Below are 21,554 nucleotides of genomic sequence, written 5' to 3' on the forward strand. Positions count from 1 at the left end.
TTACTTTTTTTTTCTCTGGTTTATGGTGGTGCAGGGGATTGAACCAGGGACTTTGGAGCCTCAGGCATGGGAGTCTGTTTGCTTAACCATTATGCTATCTACCCCTGCCCAATTTTTATTTACTTTTATGTGGTAGGAGGACAGAGAAAAATTGAAAGGGGGTAGAAAGACAACCTGCAGTACTGCTTCACCACTGGAGAATTTTCTCCCCTGCATATGAGAACTAGACTGTGGTAATGTGTGAGCTCCATCAGGTGCACCACCACTTGGCCCCTCGTGATTTTTATATTTATTTATTTTTACCAGAGTATGTATGCTCAGCTGTGGTTTATGGTGATGCAGGGGATTGAACCTGGGACCTCCGGTGCCTCAGGCATGGAACTCCTTCCCATAACTTTATGCCATATCCCAGCCCTTCCTTTTTTTTCTTTAATTAAAATTTTTTTTTAGTATAATTTTTTCCCTTTTGTTGCCCTTGTTTATTGTCACCGTTGTTATTATTGCTGTCGTTGTTGTTGGATAGGTCAGAGAGAAATGGAGAGAGGAGGGGAAGACAGAGAGGGGGAGAGAAAGACAGACACCTGCAGACCTGCTTCACCGCCTGTGAAGCGACTCCCCTGCAGGTGGAGAGCCGGGGGCTCGAACCGAGATCCTTACGCCGGTCCTTGCGCTTTGCGCCGCTGCATTTAACCAGCGGCGTTACCGCCCGACTCCCTGTTGTAGTTACTATTGTTGTTGTTATTGATGTCGCCGTTGTTGGATAGGATGAGAGAAATGGGGAGAGGAGAGGAAGACAGAAGGAGGAGAGAAAGACAGACACCTGCAGACCTGCTTTACCGTCTGTGAAGCGACTCCCCTGCAGGTGGGGAGCCGGGGGCTTGAACCGGGATCCTTATGCTGATCCTTGCGCTTTGCGCCACGTGAGCTTAACCCGCTGCATTACCGCCCCCAGCCCTTCTTTTTAAAAATTTTATTATTTATTTATTTATTGAATAGAGACAGAAATTGAGAGGGAAGTGGGATATAGAGAGGAAGAGAGACAGAGATACCTGCAGCACTGTTTAATCACTTGCAAAGCTTTTCCCCCGAAGGTGGGAAAAGGGTTCAAATCAGGTCAATCAGCTGCACCACCACCTGGCCCCACTTTTTTTTTTCTTTTTTTTCCTTAAAGAGTGTGAGAGACAGAGAGACACGACATTGCCCCACCTCTTCTACAGGGTGCTCCCATGGGGTAGCTGGGGGATTGAACTCAGGTCCTCCAGGATGGTAAAGTTTGCTATTTATCAGATGAGCCAGTCATGGGCCCTAAAAGTATTTTTAGTGAAGCTGCCTGACAGACTTAGAATTATTTATTAATGAGATAAAGAGAGAATCAGGGGAGTCAGGCGGTAGCACAGCGGGTTAAGTGCACGTGGTGCAAAGCGCAAGGACCAGCATAAGGATCAGGTTCGAGCCCCGGCTCCCCACCTGCAGGGGAGTCGCTTCACAGGTGGTGATGCAGGTCTGCAGGTGTCTGTCTTTCTCTCCCCCTCTCTGTCTTCCCCTCCTCTCTCCATTTCTCTCTGACCTAAGAATGACGACATCAGTAATAACAACAATAACTACAACAACAATGGAAAACAAGGGCAACAAAAGGGAAAATAAATTTAAAAAAAGAGAGAATCAGAACACCAGTCTGGCACTTGTGATGCCAGGGATGGAACTCCAGACGTCATGCTTGAGAGTCCAGTGCTCTATCACCTCTGTGGGTGCTTTAAGGATGAAGAACCCACACACAAAGCTGGCATCTCTGAGCATCTGGACTACGTAATAGTGACCATTTCTTTTTGATTTCTTTTTTGCCTCCAGGGTTATTGCTGGGGCTCAGTGCCTGCACTACGAACCCACTGCTCCTGGAGGCCATTTTCTCCCCTTTTGTTGCCCTTGTTGTGGTTATTATTGTTATTGTTGATGTTGTTCATTGTTGGATAGGACAGAGAGAAATGGAGGAGGGAGAGACAGAGAGAGGGAGAGAAAGACAGACACCTGCAGACCTGCTTTACTGCCTGTGAAGTGGCTCCGCTGCAGGTGGGCCTTGAACCAGGATGCTTACTCTGGTCTTGGCCTTTTGTACCACGTGCTCTTAACCCGCTACTGCCCGACCCTACCCCTACCATTTTTTTTTTGCCTCTGGGGTTATTTTGGGGCTCAGTGCCTGCACTACGAATCCACTGCTCCTGGAGGCCATTTTTCCCTTTTTGTTGCCCTTGTTGTTTATCGGTGTTGTTACTATTATTGCTGTCGGATAGGACAGAGATAAATAGAGAGAGGAGGGGAAGACAGAGAGGGGGGAGAGAAAGATAGACACCTGCTTCACCGCCTGTGAAGTGACTCTCCTGCAGGTGGGGAGCCGGGGGCTCTAACTGGGATCCTTATGCTGGTCTTTGTGCTTTGCACCATGTGCACTTAACCACTGTGCTACCGCCTGGCACCCGACCATTTCTTCCTTTAAAGATTTTATTTATTAATGAGAAAGTAGGAGGAGAGAAAGAACCAGACATCACTCTGGTACATGTGCTGCCGGGGATTGAACTCAGGACCTCATGCCTGAAAATCCAATGCTTTATCCATTGTGCCACCTCCCAGACCACACGACCATTTCTCTTTAACTTTATTTGATATGACAGAAATTAAGAGGGAAGAGGGAAATAGGGAAGGAGAGAGACAGACAGACATCTGCAGACCTGCTTCAAATGCTTGTGACGCTTTCCCCCTGCGAATGGGGACAGGGGCTTGAGCACCGTAATGTATATGCCACCACCTGGCCTTTCATTTTTCATTAAAAAAAAACATTTTTTTATGTTTATTTTCTCTTTTTTTGTTGCCCTTGTTTTTTCATTGTTGTTGTAGTTGTTATTGATGTCTTTGTTGTTAGATAGGACAGAGAGAAATGGAGAGAGGAGGGGAAGACAGAGAGAGGGAGAGAAAGACACCTGCAGACCTGCTTCACCGCCTGTGAAGCGACCATCTGCAGGTGGGGAGCTGGGGACTCGAACCCGGATCCTTACGTTGGACCTTGCGCTTTGCGCCATGTTTGCTTAGCCTGCTGGCTATTGCCCGGCTCCTCCAGCCTTTCTTTTCTTTTTTTAAAGATTTTTTTTTAATAATTTAAAAAAAAATTATCTTTATTTACTTGTTGGATAGAGACAGCCAGAAATCGAGAAGGAAGGGGGTGATAGGGAGAGAGACAGAGAGACACCTGCAGCCCTGCTTCAGCACTCGAGAAGCTTTCCCTCTGCAGGGGGAGACGGGGGCTTGAACCCGTGTCCTTGCACACTGTAACATGTGCGCTTAGCCAGGTGCGCCACCGCCCGGCCTCTTTTTTTTTTTAAATATTTTATTTATTTATGAGAAAGATAGGAGAGAGAAAGAACCAGACATCACTCTGGCACATGTGCTGCCGGGGATCAAACTCAGGATCTCATGCTTGAGAGTCCAGAGCTTTTTCACTGTGCCACCTCCTGGACCACTGCGGTCTTTCATTTTTAAGTAAGGTCTGGTGCACTACCAAATGGTGCTGTGCTTTACTTATTTACATTTTATTCATTTCATTTTAATAAGAGACAGAGAAAGACAAGAGACCAGAATGTTGCTGAGCTTAGCTTTAAGGTGGTGCTGGGGATTAAACCTGAGGCCGTGAGGCCTCAGGCATGAAAATCTTTTTTACGTGGTCCGGGAGGTGGTGCAATGGTTAAGGAACTAGACTCTCATGGATGAGGGCCTGAGTTCAATCCCCGGCAGCACATGTACCAGAGTGATGTCTGGCCCTCTTTCTCTCTCCTCCTATCTTTCTCATTAATAAAATCTTTATAGTGGTCCGGGAGGTGGCGCAGTGATAAAGCTTTTGACTCTCAAGCATGAGGTCCCGAGTTCGATCCCCGGCAGCACATGTGCCAGAGTGATGTCTGGTTCTTTTTCTCTCCCTCTATCTTTCTCGTAAATAAATAAAATATTAAAAAAATAAAATCTTTATAAAAAAACTTTTTTTTACGTAACTATTAAGCGATCTCTCCCACTCGCAATCCTACTTCCTAACCCTCAAAGTAATCTCTGCTATTAGTTGGGCCATTTGAATCCAAAGGCGTGATTTGGGCGGACCCTGGAAGGCGGATGGGGCTGGGAGGGCGCTGGGCTGGTGGGAGGACATTCCAAGGCGGGCGTGGTCTTCCTGTGCCCCGGGCCAATCCCCCGGGGGCCAGGGCACGGAAGGTGGGTGCACAGGGAGGGGCCCGGAAGCTCTCCCCACCGCCCCCCTCCCTTTAGCACCCGGGCGGCGCCCCCAGGATCCCGAGCGCACCCTTGCGGAGGAGCAAGTGGGGCGCCGGCTGCGCCTTGAATGGAGCTGCCGCCCTCCGCCAGCCCCGGCCCTCCCGCCGCGCCTCTCAGCCCCGGGGCCGAGCCGGGAGGTCGGCGGGGGCCCTGCTGCAGCACCCGACCTCCCAGCCGCGCTGGCAGCCTGCCCCGGGGCCGCTGCCGTCCTGGCCCGGCTTCCCTCTCCCCTCCCCGTCGCCCTCCCTTCCTGGGGGCAGTCTCAGCATCCGAGGCGCCGGGCGCGTCCCCCTTTTACCCCCCCCCCGCCCCCAGCTCCGGAATTCCCAGGCTGGGGAGCCCAGCCGGACGGCCAGCGGCGAGCAGCTGGGCAGGGGGGCGGGGGACAGGCTGGCCGGCCTTCGAAGTCGGTCCTGAGTTCCATGTGGGAAGCGATAGCTGTGACGCAAGTTTCCAGGGGGCCCCGGGCTGGAGGGACGCGCCGGAGCAGCTCCTCGGCGCGCAGTTGCAACCGGGGGACGCCAGAACCCCGAGCAGCACCCCAGGCCGCGCGGGCGCGGGGCCCAGCGGCGCGTCCCGACCGCCGAGCGCGCGAACCCCGCATCCCGCACCGCAGGACCCCGGCCACACCGCCCGGGTTCCCTCGCTGTGGCTGGCCTTTTTTTTTTTTTTTTTTTCCCCCTCTCTTGCTACGCTTGCCAACCTGTCAGCTGATGGACCTCATCACCCATAGTGGCGCATGTAGTCGGCCGCAGCTCGCGCCCGTACGCCGCGACCCCCGCCTCCCCAGGGCCCCCGCACCGAGGGGGAGGCCCCTGGTCCCGGGCTGCAGTCGCACCCCCGGGGGCCCGCGCTCCTCTCGCCCCGGCCTCGCGCCGCCCGGGGGGGCGCTGCAAATAGTCCTTTGTTTACATGCAATTCCTTACTCCGCGGAAGGAGGCCGGGGGAGTGCTGAGTTTTCACCAGCTGTTTCCCGCCTTGAAACAGACATCTGATCAGCTGCAAACACACACACACATACACACGCCCGGGGAGGCAGGCCGGAGAGACCTCCCTCCCGCCCCTCCCGCCCGCCTCCCTCCCTCGCCGCCGCCGCCGCCGCCGCCGCCGCCAGCATCTGGGACCGGCCGATTCTGCACCTCCGTCCGGCGCTGCCCTTTGATTCGGATTTCCATCTTGCATTCTCCTCCGGCGGACTGCGGGACCCGGCTCGTGCAGAGGGGGGCCGATCGCTATGGAGTATTTCATGGTGCCCACTCAGAAGGTGCCCTCTTTGCAACATTTCAGGAAAACAGAGAAAGAAGTGATAGGAGGGCTCTGTAGGTGTGTACTCCTCCTTCCCCCACCCCTTCCCACGGCTGCAGCCCCCGGCCAGCCCGCCTGGCGGGAGCGCGTGTGCACACGCATGGCCCGCGCCACCGACCCGCTCGCCTTTCTCGGCCGCCGGGGTGGCTGCAGCCCCGCGCGCCGACCCACGCCGCCCGGGGACCCTCCTCTTTCGAAACGTGGGGGCCCCAAGCCGCCCCGGTCACTTTTGTCCGCTGCAGGCGGGCAAGTCGCGACGTTTGTAAATTGCAAACAGACCCACGTGGTTCTGCAGCAGTCCCGGCCATGCTTGGTGCTGGTGGCTTCCCCCGCGCTTCCTCCTCCCCCTCCCGCGGCGCTTCCTTCCTCTCCCTCCTTCCTCGCTCTCTCCGGGCGCCCTCTTTGCGGGGCCCGGCCCCCCCCCCCCCGGGTACAATGCAGCCACGCCGCGGCTTGGGCCGCGGGGGGGGCGGCCAGGGCGCCGGCAGCGCGCGTGTTCGCAGGGGGCTGGGGCGGCGGCGGGGTCGGGGGGCGTGCGCGCGAGGGGGTGCGGGGGGGGCGGTCCGGCGCGGCCGGCGGGGGCGCCGCGGCCCGGGCACGTCGGTTGCAGCTCGCCGGCCGCCGCTGCCCGTGCCCGGCGGTGTTTACTAGCGCGGCCTGGCCGTGACTCTGCAGCCCTCTTGGAGTAGGCGGGCCTGGGCGCGCCGCCTCGCGGGAGCTGTAGTTCCGCACCCGCCGGAGCGGCATTGTGGGAGATGTAGGCTCGCTCGGGCCACGCTTTCCCCCCAGCACAAAGCTCTGCCCCCGCGGCGGCGTGTGTGGGCTACGCTGGCGGCGGGTTCTCGCGGGGTGGGCGCCGCACGTGGGTCGGCACCGCAAACTTCCCCGTCCCGCGCCCTTCCCCCTGCGCTAAGCAAAAGCGTGCCTCTCGCCGCGCGCCCGGTGGGTGGGCCTGCGTGCCAGTTCTCCTGGGAGCCACTGCACAGGTCTGGCCTGGGTGGCCCGCACCCACCTTTTTACTAAAGGGTGGTGGGTGTTCCCGCGCGCACCCGAACCTCCCTGGCACTTGCTAAAAAGCAGCAGCCCGGGGCTCCCACGGCCCGGGCGAGGGCCCGGGTAGGTCATCTTGAGCAGGAGCCCTGGGGCTGCAGGGAGGGCCCCGCGTGTCCAAGTTTGAGACCTGCGGCTCGGTGCAGCCGCTCCGTGCTGGAATTGAAATGGCTCCCCAGGACCGGGGCCACGTGCTCCGCAGTCCCGGGCGTGCGGCGCGGGGCGGGGTGCGGGGGAGGAGCCGCTGGCCCAGTGGCCCAGGGCTGCGGAAGCCAGTGGGGGAAAGGTTGTTGCACGCCTCTGGTACACCTCCCTTCTCTTAACAGCTGCCAAGTTCAGGGTCAGTATCTGGAAACCGACGGGCCAGTAGTGCCGAGTTTGCTCTGAGTGCTGCTTCTTTCAGAAGGCCAAGGCTCAGCAGATGGAAAAAAAAAAAGAAAAAAAGAAACCCAACGATTCTTAATATGTTCTAAGGGTTCGTTTTGCCAGATTCTTTGAAATGAATTGGCATTATCTTCCTTTGAGTTAGTGGCCTAATTCTCCTTGTGAAATGAGGACCTAGGTTGGGGAAGGGGACAGTATCACAGTGTTGGGGCTTGAACCCTGATTCTAGGGGCCAGCGCCTAGGTGAGCCACTGGTTGCTGCTAGGCAGTGGGGAGCTGGGGGTCGAGCCACCCCAGGTACACTAACTCCTAGGCTTCCTCGCTCTAGGGCTCGGCCACCTCTGCAGGAGTGGCGGGATGGGTTTACTGGCTGCATGCCCAAGTTAGGGACCTATTGAGAGCTTGGGACCCCAGGTCATTCCTGCCCAGACCCTGGGCGGGCTAGGTGCAAGGGCGCTTGACCAAACCTTTTCTGAATTCTCTTGCCCAGGCTCCACTCTGAAGGAACCCTCATCTTCTGGCAGGGCTACCCTTGGGGATGGCCTCCACTGGCAGTGCTTCGAGAGGCTGCCCGCCTGTGTGCTGGGTGTGGAGCTGGGGCCTCCGGGTTGGTTCCTTTCCAAAGGTGCTGTTTGGTGAGGTAGCAGACTTGCAGGGGGTTGAGTGTGTGGGTGGGGCAGGACCTGGCTGGACAGACTGGCTTCTTGAGCTGGCAGACTTTGCCCCGTGCTCTGCAGCAGCGCCAGCACAGGCTGTGTAAGGTGGGCCTGGCCTCCTTACTGTTCTCTCTTCTGGAAGTGGGGTGGCTGTGGAGACTGCAGGGAGGGTGCCTGGTGGCCTTAGTCTGTTTGTGATCCAAGTGGACAGAGGTCAGCTCTTCTCGAAAAGAGCTGGCTTCCCAGTGTGTGTGTGTCCCTGATGTGTGTTTAGGGAGCACCTGCCTTGGGCTGGGATTGAAGCGTAAGGATCCCAGGGTGAACTGCCCCTGAGCCGCAGTCTCCTGGTGTTTCGGGCTCTTTCTTGTGTGGCCTTGACAGACATCAATGTTCTTCTGCAGCCCTGGGCACAGAAGAAACACTTCCTCCTCCACCCCTCTAAATGACACCACCACCCTGCAGGCTGAGGGTGAGGCACTTTTTTTTTTTTAATTAAAAAAAATTTTTTATTATATTTATTTTATTTATTTATTCCCTTTTGTTGCACTTGTTTTTTTTATTGTTGTAGTTATTATTGTTGTCGTTGTTGGATAGGACAGAGAGAAATGGAGAGAGGAGGGGAAGACAGAGAGGGAGAGAAAGACAGACACCTGCAGACCTGCTTCACCGCCTGTGAAGCGACTCCCCTGCAGGTGGAGAGCCGGGGTTCGAACCGGGATCCTTATGCCGGTCCTTGTGCTTTGTGCCACCTGTGCTTAGCCCGCTGCACTACAGCCTGACTCCCGAGGCACTTTCTTAAACAGGCTTGGAGGGGAGAGATGGCATGGGCCCCGTGTGAATTTCACTCCAGTCAGCAGGGGTTGCACTGGAGTCTGGAGAAGGAAGGGAGAGGAGCGGGAGGGAGAGGTGTTTATGTTGGGAGAGCTGGGAGACCACAGACTCCACGTGTCCTGGGACTGCGATCAGGGTGGGTGGAGGTTGGTCAGACTGCATTGGACTGGAAGCAGCAGGGCCGGGCGAGCGTCCAGGACTGCTGCAGATCCTTGGTGAGAAGGACCTCTTGAGCCAACCGAGGGGTTCCGTGAGGACTGGCCCACCTTTGGCTTTGTGTGCGCATGATTTACTTGGGGCAGTGAGAGTTCCCGGGGCAGCTTTGAAGCTGGGGCTGGCAGGGGGTGTGGCCTGACCAAGGTCCAGATCTGAACTTGACCTTTCTCTTCTGCTCCCAGCCCCAGCGCCTCCAGTTGGGTTGCAGCCTTATTCTTGGGGAGGGCGAGAACCCCCTTGCAGCTCCTCTGGGGGGAAGCTGTCACTGCTGTGAATCACTCTTAAGACAGAGCTCAGGAGACTGCAGGCCCCTAACTTGAGAAAAGGGAAAATTTTTCTGCAAAAATCCCTTTTCTCCAGTAGCAAGTCACCTGGAAATTCCAATTAGCCGTCCTTTATCTCTAGGAGCCCTCGATTGGCCAGCTCGCCACCAATCGGAACACTTGGTTAGCTGTGATTCTACCAATCATAGTGTTTGGCTGAGCAGCTGTCCACCATTCAACAGCCAGCGTTGGTCCACAGGGCATTGAAGGGTGGTGGTAGTGGTGGTGGTAGGGGTAGGGTTCAGATGGAGGGGCCTAGTGACCGCCCAGGTGCCCGCCAGGCTCTGTGGCTTTGGGAGGGAGACACTTCAGTTTGCATAAGGTGACACAGTAGCGAGGCGGCTTGAGTCGGCTGACAGACTCAGCTAAAGGGACAGGTGGCTAGTGATGGCTAGGTCTGGGACCCAGGTCCTGATCTTTTTGGGAGCTCTTAGCCGAGGCTCTCGGGCCTGGTGTTTTTTTTTTTTTTTGTGCCCCCAGTTTGTGGGCATCCTGGGGGCAAAAGGAGTGGCCTGGGGACTTCTGGGCAAATGCTCTGGCAGGTGTGTTAGGCGAGGCAGCTGGGTCTGGGCAGAGCAAGAGGTTGCTCTGAAACCATTTTTTTCCCATGGTCCATCCTGGTGTGACTGTGACTTGACCTGTGGGCTTCCTGGAGCCTTTTGTCCTGGGGAAGTCAGTGGTGGCCTATACATTGATCGATAACAGGAGCATGGGGCCTGCAGATGCATGACCTTGGGAGTGTCATTCCTCCCAGAACTGTCCTAGAATTCCTCTGGGTCCTGCTGGGTCTCCATGAGAGTCAGACAGGGAAAACTAGAGCCTGCCCTGTGTGGGAGGAGCTGATAGGGGGCAGGGCGCACCCGTGCTTGGTACATGCCACAGGGCTGGCTGTCACCTGCCAGTGTCTGACTGTGTGAGCCCACCCTGCCCTTGGTCCCCTGGCCTCTTCCAGGGTAGAGAGGTGTTCAGGCCCTACCACTTGATGTCACTGTTCCCTTCCTAAGGTGGAGTCCTCCTGTATGGGTATTCCAGCCACTAGCTCCGAGGAAGAAGAAGAATGTGACAGTTAATGTGAGAAGATATCCGCAAAGCCAGGCTACACTATTATTAAGAATGGAAGACTAGGGGAGTCAGGCGGTAGCGCAGCAGGTTAAGCGCACATGGCGTGAAGCACAAGGACCGGAGTAAGGATCCCAGTTCCAGTCCCGGCTCCCCACCTGCAGGGGAATTGCTTTACAGGTGGTGAAGCAGGTCTGCAGGTATCTTTCTCTCCCCCCTCTGTCTTCCCCTCCTTTCTCCATTTCTCTCTGTCCTAACAGCGATGACATCAAGAACAACAACAATAACTACAACAATAAAAATCAACAAGGACAATAAAAGGGAAAATAAATATAAAAAAATAAAAGGGGATTGAACCTGGGACTTTGGGGCGTCAGGCATGAGTCTCTTACATAACCATTATGCTATCTACCCTGCCCTTCCCTTGAGATTTCTCTATAATAAGGGGAGGGGGAGAGCGGAGAAGGAAAGACCACCAGGAGTGAGTGGTGGATTCATTGTTCAGGCACTGAGTTCCAGTGATAATCCTGGTGGCAGTAAAAACACAACACAACAAAACATCAATTTATTACATATGAGAGAGACTTTCACATGAAATAGACAGCATGTGACAAGCCAGAGCACCACCCTAGTACATTTGAAACAAGGATTGAATTAGAGACCTTCAGGTATGAAAGTCCAATAATAAGAGTTGGGCAGTAGCGCAGCGGGTTAAGCGCACATGGCGCTAAGCACAAGGACCGGTGTAAGGATCCCGGTTCGAGCCCCCGGCTCCCCACCTACAGGGGAGTCGCTTCACAGGCGGTGAAGCAGGTCTGCAAGTGTCTGTCTTTCTCTCCCCTTCTCTGTCTTCCCCTCCTCTCTCCATTTCTCTCTGTCCTATCCAACAACAACGATATCTATAACAACAACAACAACTACAACAGTAAAACAAGGGCAATGAAAGGGAATGAATAAATAAATAGTTATAAAGAATATATGTAAAAAAGAAAGTCCAATACTCTACCAGTTGGACAAGTTCCCAGCTCCAGCTCTGTCTATTTTTGTTTTAAGATTTTAAAAATATTTATGAGAGGGGGGGTCAGGCGGTGGTGCAGCGGGTTAAGTGCACATGGTACAAAGCGCAAGGACCTGCGGTTCGAGCCCCCGGCTCCCCACCTGCAGGAGAGTCACTTCACAGGTGGTGAAGCAGGTCTGCAGGTATCTGTCTCCCCCCCCCCCCCCGTCTTCCCTTTCTTTCTCCATTTCTCTCTGTCCTATCCAACAACGAATGACATCAACAACAATAATAATAACTACAACAAGGCTACAACAACAAGGGCAACAAAAGGGGGGAAAATGGCCTCCAGGAGCAGTGGATTCATGGTGCAGGCACTGAGCCCCAGCAATAACCCTGGAGGCAAAAAAAAAATTACTTGAGAGTGACAGGGGACCAGAAAGCATCTCTGGCACATGTGATGCTGGTGATTAAACTCAGGACCTCATGTTTGACAGTCTCTCACTTTGTCCACTGTGCTACCTACTGGGCTGCATTACATTGAAATATTTATCACATAGGCTCTGGCTTATGGCGGTGCTGGGGATTGAACCTGGGACTTTGTAGTCTCAGGCATGAAAGTTTCTGCGGGGGTCAGGTGGTGGCACACCTGGTTAAATGCATGTGTTACCAAGCACAAGGACTTGGGTTCAAACTTCAGTTCCCAACTGTAGGGGGAAAGCTTCATGAGCGGCAAAGCAATACTGTAGGTCTCTCTCTCTCTCTCTCTCTCCTTCATCCCCTTTCCCTCTCAATTTCTCTCTGTCCTATCAAGTTAAATAAAGTTTAAAATATTAAGCAAAATAAAGTCTTTTTTAATATTTATTCCCTTTTGTTGCCCTTGTTTTATTATTGATGTTGTTATTGATGTCATTATTGGATAGGACAGAGAGAAATGGAGAGAGGAGGGGAAGACAGATAAGGAGAGAGAAAGATAGACACCTGCAGACCTGCTTCACTGCCTGTGAAGTGACTGCCTTGCAGGTGGGGAGCCGGGGGCTCGAATTGGGATCCTCATGCTGGTCCTTGCACTTTGTACCACCTGCGCTTAACCTGTTGCGCTACTGCCCGACTCCCAAGAAAGTCTTTTTGCATAACCATTTGCTGTCTCCCCAGCCCAACAAGTAACCCTTTACACAGATTCACCTATGGTTATTAGTTTCTTCTTTGTTCTCTTTAAAAAGAATTATTTTCATGAGAGAGGGGCATCAGAGCACTGCTTGGCTCTGGCATATGTGGTGCCAGGGAATGTTGATGGCAGATCTGGCCACGGGCACTTTTGCTGTCTCCTCATTGCTGACATTTGTTTTCTACTTACTGCTCTGCTGCTGGCCCTCATGGGGTTCCAGACCATCAGCACTCGGGCGTATGCGGGCTCCTTTCTGACCCCTTGGCACCCTGGCCAGCCCTGACTGGTGGCTCCTCTGGCAGGGACTCGGGGCCTGGGTGAGAGGAGGGTCCCTGGATCTCTCCTGGGGGAATGCCTGGGGACTTGCTCGCTACCCACCTCCCCTTGCAGATGGGGAGGACCCTGCTGGGCCTGCAAGCAACACAGTACTAAGCACAACACCACCCCCGTCCAGGGCAGGTCCAGGACCTGCATCAACTCCTGCCCTCTGTTCCTGTCACCCCACTGCCAGGCAGGGAATCTGGGACAAGTGGGGTGCCCAGGACTTGAAGTGAGGGTGCCCAGTTTTCTCACCTGAGCCTTAAGTCCTTCCTGCAAAGTAGGGACCTGGGTCCCTGCCCAGCGCTGACGTTCTGGGCTCCTGTGGTGGCCTGTTCCCGGGTCTGGACCCCCAGACCCTCAGCTGCAGCTGCTGTGGAGTTTACTCCCAGCCGACCCCCTCACTGTTGGGGAGGTGAACGAGTCCTGAGAAGGGGCAAAGAGGGCATGAGGGTGGCAGTGTGGAGGTGAGGTTGTGGCAATCTCCAGCTGTTGCAGATGTGGCCTCCCTGGGCACCTCTTTGATCCCAGGCCTTCCCCCACCTGAGGGGCCAGGGCTGCCTAGAGCCCTCCCCCACACCTCAGAGTGTGAGCCAGTCCTGGACCAGGTCACCCCGGGAGGGCCTCTCAGGAGGAAGCCAGGGCTGTGGCTTTGGGTGGGGCTGGTGGCCTCTTCTGGGGGCCCGGCATCTGGAAGCCATTAGACCAGGGAAAAGGGGACCTGGAGAGGGCTGGGAAGGGGGGGTACGCTTCCTCCGGGCCACACACAGGCCAGCCCTGGGGAGCAGTGCCTTTGGGCTGGCTGCCTCCTGCCAGTTTCAGCCTGAGCCTGTGCCTTGCCACTCCCATCTTTACCCCCAGCTGAAGGTCCTGAGGGAGGTGGCCATCCTCCTGCTGCATCCTGGCCTTCAGGGAGAACTCGCCCTCAGTCCCCTTTAAAGCTGCTTCTTGAAGTCTGGGCATAGTTGGCTGGATTGGGCTGGGCTCTCACGCAAGTGACAGCTTGTGGCTAGAGGTGTGGGTGTCTGGGAGGGCTTCAGGTGTCAAGAATGTGGCCTGGTGCTGGACAAGCTCAGGTGTCCCAGGTGCAGCTGGGGAGGTGGCTCAGAACCCGGGACACATACCTGTGAGATTCCAGAATTCAGCTCCTGGCACTGCATGGCCAGAGGGGTGGTCTGATTCTCTCTCTCATTAGATGAATTGATTTAAATTATTTATTTACTTACTGAAAGGGGAGATACAGATGGAGAGAGAGGAGGCCAGGCAGTGTTACACCTGGTTAAGCACACATAGTACTATGCACATGGACCTGGGTTCGATCCCCCCCCCCCGCCCCACCTGCAGGGGGACACTTCATAAATGGTGAAACAGGTCTGCAGATGTCTCTCCTTTTAACTAGAGCACTGCTCAGCTGTCTTATAGTAGTGCAGGGGATTGAACCTGGGACTTTGGAGCCTCAGGCATGAGAGTCTCTTTGCAGAACCATTATGCTTTTTTAAAAAATATTCTATTTATTCCCTTTTGTTGCCCTTGTTTTATTGTTGTAGTTATTATTGTTGTTATTGATGTCATCATGTTGGATAGGACAGAGAGAAATGGAGAGAGGAGGGGAAGACAGAGGGGGAGAGAAAGACAGACACCTGCTGACCTGCTTCACCGCCTGTGAAGCGACTCCCCTGCAGGTGGGGAGCCAGGGGCTTGAACTGGGATCCTTATGCCGGTCCTTGTGCTTTGTGCCACATGCGCTTAAGCCACTGCGCTACCGCCTGACTCCCACCATTATGCTTTCTACCCCTGCCCTCTCTTTCTCTTTCTCCCCCTCCTCTCAATTTCTCTTGGTCTTATCCAATAAAATGGAGAAAATGCCACCCGGAGCGGTGGATTTGTTGTGCTGGCACCAAGCCCTGGCAAAAACCCTGGAGGGGAAGAGTGGGGTTGGGGGGAGAGTGAGTTATGGAGAGAGAAAGAGAGACACTTACAATACTGCTTCACCAAGTGAGAAGCTGCAGGTGGGGACCACAGGCTTGAACTTGGGTCTTTGTGCATGAAGAAATGTCTGCTCTACCAAGTGCACCACCACCTGGCTCCAATAAATAGATTTAAAAAAAAATTTAGGAGGGTTGGGCGGTAACACAGCGGGCTAAGCACACATGGCGCCAAGGACCTGCTTAAGGATCCTGGTTGGAGCCCCCGGTTCCCCACCTGCAAGGGGTTGCTTCACAGGCGGTGAAGCAGGTCTGCAGGTGTCTATCTTTTTCTCCCGCTCTCTGTCTTCCCCTCCTTTCTCCATTTCTCTCTATCCTATCCAACAACAATCACATCATCAACAACAACAATAATAAGCACAACAATTATGAAACAACAAGGGCAACAAAAGGGGAACAAATGGCCTCCAGGAGCAGTGGATTCATGGTGCAGGTACCAAGCCCCAGCTATAACCCTGGAGACAATATATATAATCTTTATTTATTTATTGGATAGAGACAGCCAGAGATCAAGGGAAGGGGGAGATAGAGAGGGAGAGAGACAGAGAGACACCTGCAGCACTGCTTCACCACTCATGAAGCTTTCCCCCTGCAGGTGGGGTCCAGAGGCTCGAACCTGGGTCCTTGCACATTGTAACAAGTATGTTCAACCAGGTGCACCACCACCCGGCCCCAATTTTATTTATTTATTTTTTTATTATCTATTTATTGGATAAGACAGCCAGAAATTGAGAAGGAAGGGGAAGATAGAGATAAAAAGACACCTGCAACCCTGCTTCAACACTTGCAAAGCTTTTCCTTCCAGGTGGGGACCAAGGGCTTGAACCTGAGTCCTTGCTCATTGTTACATGTGCGCTCAACCAGGTGCGCCACCATCAGGCCCCTGAGTAGATTTTTAAAAAATATATATTTATTTATTTTCCCTTTTGTTGCCCTTGATTTTTTGTTTTTTTAAATTGTTGTAGTTATTATTGTTGTTGTTATTGATGTCGTCGTTGTTGGATAGGACAGAAAGAAATGGAGAAAGGTGGGGGAGACAGAGAGAAAGACAGACACCTGCAGAACTCTTCACCGCCTATGAAGCGACTCCCTTGCAGATGGGGAGTCGGGGGCTCGAACCAGGATCCTTATGCCGGTCCTTGTGCTTTGCGCCACACGTGCTTAACCCGCTGCACTACTGCCCGACTCCCCCGAGTAGATTAAAAAAAAAAAATTTATTCAGGGGTCGGGCGGTGGCGCAACGGGTTAAGCGCATGTGGCGCAAAGCGCAAGGACCGGCGTAAGGATCCCGGTTCGAGCCCCCGGCTCCCCACCTGCAGGGGAGTCGCTTCACAGGCGGTGAAGCAGGTCTGCAGGTGTCTGTCTTTCTCTCCCCCACTCTGTCTTCCCCTCCTCTCCATTTCTCTCTGTCCTATCCAACAACGAATAGCGTCAACAAGGGCAATAATAATAACCACAATGAGGCTACAACAACAATGGCAACAAAGGGGGGAAAATTGGCCTCCAGGAGCGGTGGATTCGTGGTGCAGGCACCGAGCCCAGCAATAACCCTGGAGGGAAAAAAAAAAAAATTATTCCCTTTTGTTGTCCTTGTGGTTTTTTTATTGTTGTAGTTATTGTTGTTATTGATGTCGTTGTTGGATAGGACAGAGAGAAATGGAGAGAGAAGGGAAAGACAGAGAGGAGAAGAGAAAGATAGACACCTGCACCTGGTCCACCGCTTGTGAAGCTACTCCCCTGCAGGTGGGGAGCCGGGGGCTCGAACCGGGATCCTTTCCAGGGTCCTTTCACTTTGTGCCACGTGCGCTTCACCTGCTGCGCTACCGCCCAACTCCCCTGAGTAGATTTTTAAAAGGAGATTTCCCAGGGCTGGCATCGCTCGCTGCCTGGGGACTCTGGGGTCAGCACTTGTGCTCTGCAGAAGCCTGACCCTCAGACACCTGGGAACCTCCATTGTCTTCCTGAATGGCCGGGGGCATGGTGTCCGGCGGGAGGGAGGGCCCTCTGGGAGTGAGCTCTGAGGACAGGGGTCCCTGGAGGGCAGGGCATGGAGGGAGCCCCTGTTGAGCACGCCTGTCCTTCCCTCAGCCTCGCCAACATTCCACTGACCCCTGAGACGCAGAGGGACCAGGAGCGGCGCATAAGGCGGGAGATCGCCAACAGCAACGAGCGGAGACGCATGCAGAGCATCAATGCCGGCTTCCAGTCCCTCAAGACCCTCATCCCCCACACAGATGGAGAGAAACTCAGCAAGGTGGGCCAGGGCGTGTGGGAAGGCTTCCCGGAGGAAGTGGCGTGGTGTGCAGGGGAGAAAGATGTGAGCTGGCTGACACTGGCTTCCTGACTCTGCCCTTCCCACCCACAGGCGGCTATCCTCCAGCAGACGGCCGAGTACATCTTCTCTCTGGAGCAGGAGAAGACCCGGCTCCTGCAGCAGAACACGCAGCTCAAGCGCTTCATCCAGGTGCTGCCTCACGGTCCTCCTAGACGCCCGGCCCCGGTCCCGGTCCCCCATCTTCTCCTGCCTGCCCAGGCCTCGGGGTACCACCCAGTAACCGTTCTAGAAAGCACGTCCCTCGGGCCCCTTTCTGGGTGTCTGGCCACTGGTTTTGCAGGACACGATGGCCTAGGGCACCTGGATTTGACAGCCTGGTGCTGGGTCCCTGGTGCCTGGTGAGGGTTCAGGATTTCAGCACACACTAACCCTCCCTCGGCCCCCAGGAGTTGAGCGGCTCGTCCCCCAAGCGGAGGAGAGCAGAGGACAAGGATGAGGGCATCGGCTCGCCGGACATCTGGGAGGATGAGAAGGCGGAGGACCTGAGGCGGGAGATGATTGAGCTGCGGCAGCAGCTGGACAAGGAGCGTTCGGTGCGCATGATGCTGGAGGAGCAGGTGAGGGGCACCTTCCCGCTGGTGGTGCCAGGCGGGGTGGGGAGGCTGGGGCCTCCAGGGCAGCAAGTCTGACAGGTTCCTCCCTTGGGGTGGGGGGTTCAGCCTAAGGGCCCCTTTCCACATGGAGCAGTGATAAAGGCTGGCACCAACAGGCCTCAGAGTGGGGGCTGGAGCTGGTTCGGGGGGCGGGGGGGCTGTCACAGCTGCTCCTTGGGTGGAAGGTCAAGCCCCACACTTCACCACCTGGAGGGTGCTGGGGTCCCTCCCTGTGGGTGGGGGAGCTCCTGGAGGCTGGAGGCGTGCTGATTGGCCACAGAGGGTGGGAGGCGGGACGTCGGGCTTGACCGCTGCTCCGCCCCAGGTGCGCTCGTTGGAGGCCCACATGTACCCCGAGAAGCTCAAGGTCATTGCCCAGCAGGTGCAGCTGCAACAGCAACAGGAACAGGTGCGGCTGCTGCACCAGGAGAAGCTGGAGCGGGAACAGCAGCACCTGCGGACTCAGGTGGGCTCAGAGGCGGGGCTGGGCTCTGGTGGGTGCCCCCGCCTCTTCTGGGGCACAGTCTGGCCGGGGGCTTGCATGCCTGAACACCTTGAATCCGGACAGTGGCCCTTTGAGGCCTGGGCTGTCCATGGCCGAGGTATCGTCATGGAGCAGAGCAGCTCCTGCACTTGGGATGCATGTCCTGGACACTCCCTCTGCCCATCTCCCTGGCCCCAGGCCAGATCTGAACCCTGGCCAGCTAACTTCTGTCTCAAGCCCCTCCACTTACTGGTGCTGGAGGGTGGAGGGGCTCTGGGATCCTAGAGGGCTGGAGGACCTTTCCCAGACCCCTTTGTCTCTGACTTTTAGAATGAGGAGGGTGGTCTGTGGGGCATGGGACAAAAGGGAGATGGTTTGGGGGGTGTTCCACCTGCTGCACGGCCAATAGCAGGACAGGGCAGCACCTGGAACCTCTCTGTCTCACAGCTCCTGCCCCCGCCGGCCCCCACCCACCACCCCACGGTGATCGTACCTGCGCCACCCCCTCCCTCCCACCACATCAACGTTGTCACCATGGGCCCCTCCTCGGTCATCAACTCTGTCTCTACATCCCGGCAAAACCTGGACACTATTGTGCAGGTATCTGGGGTCATCATGGGTGGGTCTAGAACTCCCCTCTCCCAGTCTCCTAGGCCACAGGGATAAAGGTGGCTATGCCTGGGAGGGGGGCAGGTCCCCAGGTGAGCCTGAAAGTCACTGTCATGCCCAGCCTTGGGTCCAGACCCCTCTAGACACCCAAGGACCAAGAAGCCACACAGGGCCGGAGTGGCGGCTCACTGGGTAGAGCTGCCTTGTCACACATGGCCCAGGCTCAGGCTCTGGCGCCACGTGGTGGGGGTGCTGCGGCCCTGGAGGGAGGGAACTCAGCTGCCACGGGGTCTCTCCCTCTCTCCGTCTCTGAGTGGTACAGTGGCCTGGAATGGTGACACTGTGCACTCGTGAGGCTCCAGCTGGGGAGGGAAGAAAGAAGTTCTTAGCGACCAAAAAAAGACCACCGGGAGGGAACAACCTTCCAGCCTCCCAGAATCACGGTCACATAAACTTTGTCATGAAAGGAGTCACAGACCGCTTCCCTGGGCACAGTGAGCCACCGCGGTGACGTCCAAGGACACTGTTGTCCTGTGCCCCGGGGCTGTCTCAGCTCAGCAGAGGTCTCCCCTGGACAGTGGCAGACAACCCACTTTGCCAGGCCAGACCTTTGGGGGTTTGCGTGAGCGGAGGTCCGGGTGACCCCATCCCTTCTCACCGGCATCCGTCCCCCCAGGCCATCCAGCACATTGAGGGCACGCAAGAGCGGCAGGAGCAGGAGGAGGAGCAGCGGAGGGCGGTCATCGTGAAGTCAGTTCGCAGCTGCCCGGACGCGCCCGCCTCCGACTCTGCCTCCGACTCAGAGGCCTCGGACAGCGATGCGATGGACCAGAGCCGGGAGGAGCTGGCAGGGCTCGGGGCGCTTCCCTGACCCCCCAGCCCTCCTCCTCTCCCTTCTTGGGGCTGGAGGGGGCCGTGGCGGCACCAGGGAGCAACACGGCACGCAAGTGAGGAATTTTTACAAAATCACGACGTCATTTGGGTCTCTTTTGTGACCTCCTTTTCAATACTGTAAACCGACCTTTGAGGAAGCCACCGGCGCCAGGTCCCGGGGGCTGGGGTGGCACAGAGTGTGGGGGCAGTGGGACTCCTGGGGCTGGACCTCAGCCCCCAGGCTGGGGGACGCTGACACAGAGGTGCCTGGTCTCTCTCCGCCAAAACTTTTTTTTTTTTCTTTTTACAATTTTAAGTGTGTTTTTTAAGAACAGGGAAAAAAATCCAAGAAAATCCCAAGGTATTTCAGCCAGCCTAGAGCCAGTTTTTATCTGCCTTTTTGGTTTTCTACTTTCTCCTGGAAGCACTTACATGTGGGTTGAGGATTTGGCTGGGTGGGGGCTGTCTGGGGGTCTGGGGGTCTGCGTTGCTTCTCGGTTGGGGTTTGCTGCTGCCCTTCTCCCCTCCCCGCCCGGTGTCAGCACAGGGATGGGCCACTGCACCACCACCCAGCCTCCAAACTCCACCCTCCAGGGCTCCCAACTTGACCCCCAAATTTTGTCTTTGTCTCTTTTCTTTTTGTTTCGTTTGTTGTTGGTTCTTTTGGTTTTGGTTTTATTTTTTTAATTTTAATTTTTTTATTACCATTTTGAGGTCTTTGTGTTCAAGGAGAAGCTATTATATTTTGTTAAGAAAGTAGGGGGAAAAAAAACAAGAGGCCACTGTGCCTTTATAAAGAAACAAAATAAAGTTTGTACTTTGTTTTTTAGATTCTGTGTCTCCTGGGTGTTTGCTGTCTGTAGAAGTGGGGGAAAGCTTCCTGGGTGGAGTTGGGCTGTTTGGGCTACAACAGAGGGTGTGGGTGGGTGAGCATGGTGACACCCCCAATTTATGTATAGTGTGGAAAGAGAAATCAGGATCCCCAGATACCCTGGGATAATTTGATGTTCTGCAGAGACTGGGAAGGAAAGGTACTGGAGGTGGAAGCAGAAGATCCCAGTTCTTTCTAGGGCTGGACGGGGTTAAAGGAGAGAATGAAGCGGCAAGCCACAGGGTCCTGCCTCCTTGGTGTTCAGGAACCTTGACTTGTGTAACCTCTCAGAAAGCAGACCCCTCCTCTAGGTGAGGGAGGGGCATACCACCTCCTGATGGGGAGTGTATGAGCACAGGTCCTACAGTTGGTTTGTTGGTGGTCCGGTTCCTTTGTTTTCAGTGTTTAGAGAAATTTGCATTTGCGACAAATGCAAATTTTTAGTTTCTGGTCTTGTGCATAAGGCAAATGCATACAGTTATGAGAGTGGTGACATAATCAAGGTAGCACTGATCTTCCACCAGCCTGCATCCCCTTTGGGGTCAACTCTGTTCCTGTATTTTTTCCAAAAATGTCATAAATGGAATCATACACTTTTTAGCTTTTTGATTGTGACTTATTTTGCTTAGCATTAACTAGTTCTCTTTTCGAGCTCATATAGTTCAGTGCATACCTCTCTGAGAGAAGGGGTTTAGGATGAAAAGAGTCCCCCATCTTTACATCCTCGAGGAAACACTCACGAAAGACATGTCTCTGATATCTGATTACTGTAAAAAATGGCGACTAATCCGTAGCACTGCAAAAACGGTATCATGTTTTCCATCTACACCATGCCTCGGCCTCGCGTGAGCTTAATGTGCAGCTTGGCGGTACGAGAATCCGGCAGGAAGCCCAGCCAGTCTATCTTGGCGTTACTCTCGATCGCACCCTGTCATTTCACAAACATCTCATAAAAACTGCAGCAAAGGTGGGCGCGAGGAATCACATCATTGCAAGACTGGCCAGCTCCTCATGGGGCGCGAGCGCTTCCACACTACGATCATCCTCTCTGGCATTATGCTATTCCACTGCAGAATACTGTGCCCCAGGATGGTTCCGTAGCCCCCATGTCCACTTGGTCGATTCCAAATTATATTCCTCCATGAGGAATAATTTCTGGAACCATCCGTTCCACCCCGGTTCCATGGCT

At 54.9% G+C, this 21,554-nt stretch overlaps 1 protein-coding gene across 3 annotated transcripts; it reads left to right on the forward strand.

Moving 5' to 3' along the window:
• The first annotated feature begins 5,401 nt into the window (after positions 1–5,401).
• Positions 5,402–20,323, forward strand: TFAP4 (transcription factor AP-4). Of its 3 annotated transcripts, none has more exons than XM_060172469.1 (7): positions 5,402–5,572; positions 16,689–16,854; positions 16,966–17,064; positions 17,322–17,492; positions 17,854–17,994; positions 18,460–18,612; positions 19,298–20,323. In XM_060172469.1, exons 2-7 carry the CDS (start codon positions 16,780–16,782, stop codon positions 19,490–19,492), a joined length of 834 nt encoding a protein of 277 aa, XP_060028452.1. In that variant the 5' UTR covers positions 5,402–5,572; positions 16,689–16,779; the 3' UTR covers positions 19,493–20,323. The 3 variants fall into 3 exon arrangements, with proteins under 3 accessions (XP_060028452.1, XP_007522049.1, XP_060028451.1); XM_007521987.3 differs by having other exon boundaries at positions 5,405–5,631; XM_060172468.1 differs by having other exon boundaries at positions 5,405–5,631; positions 17,911–17,994.
• The last annotated feature ends 1,231 nt before the right edge of the window (positions 20,324–21,554 follow it).

The sequence above is a fragment of the Erinaceus europaeus genome, chromosome 15 (assembly GCF_950295315.1).
Source record: "Erinaceus europaeus chromosome 15, mEriEur2.1, whole genome shotgun sequence".
Taxonomy (NCBI): domain Eukaryota; kingdom Metazoa; phylum Chordata; class Mammalia; order Eulipotyphla; family Erinaceidae; genus Erinaceus; species Erinaceus europaeus.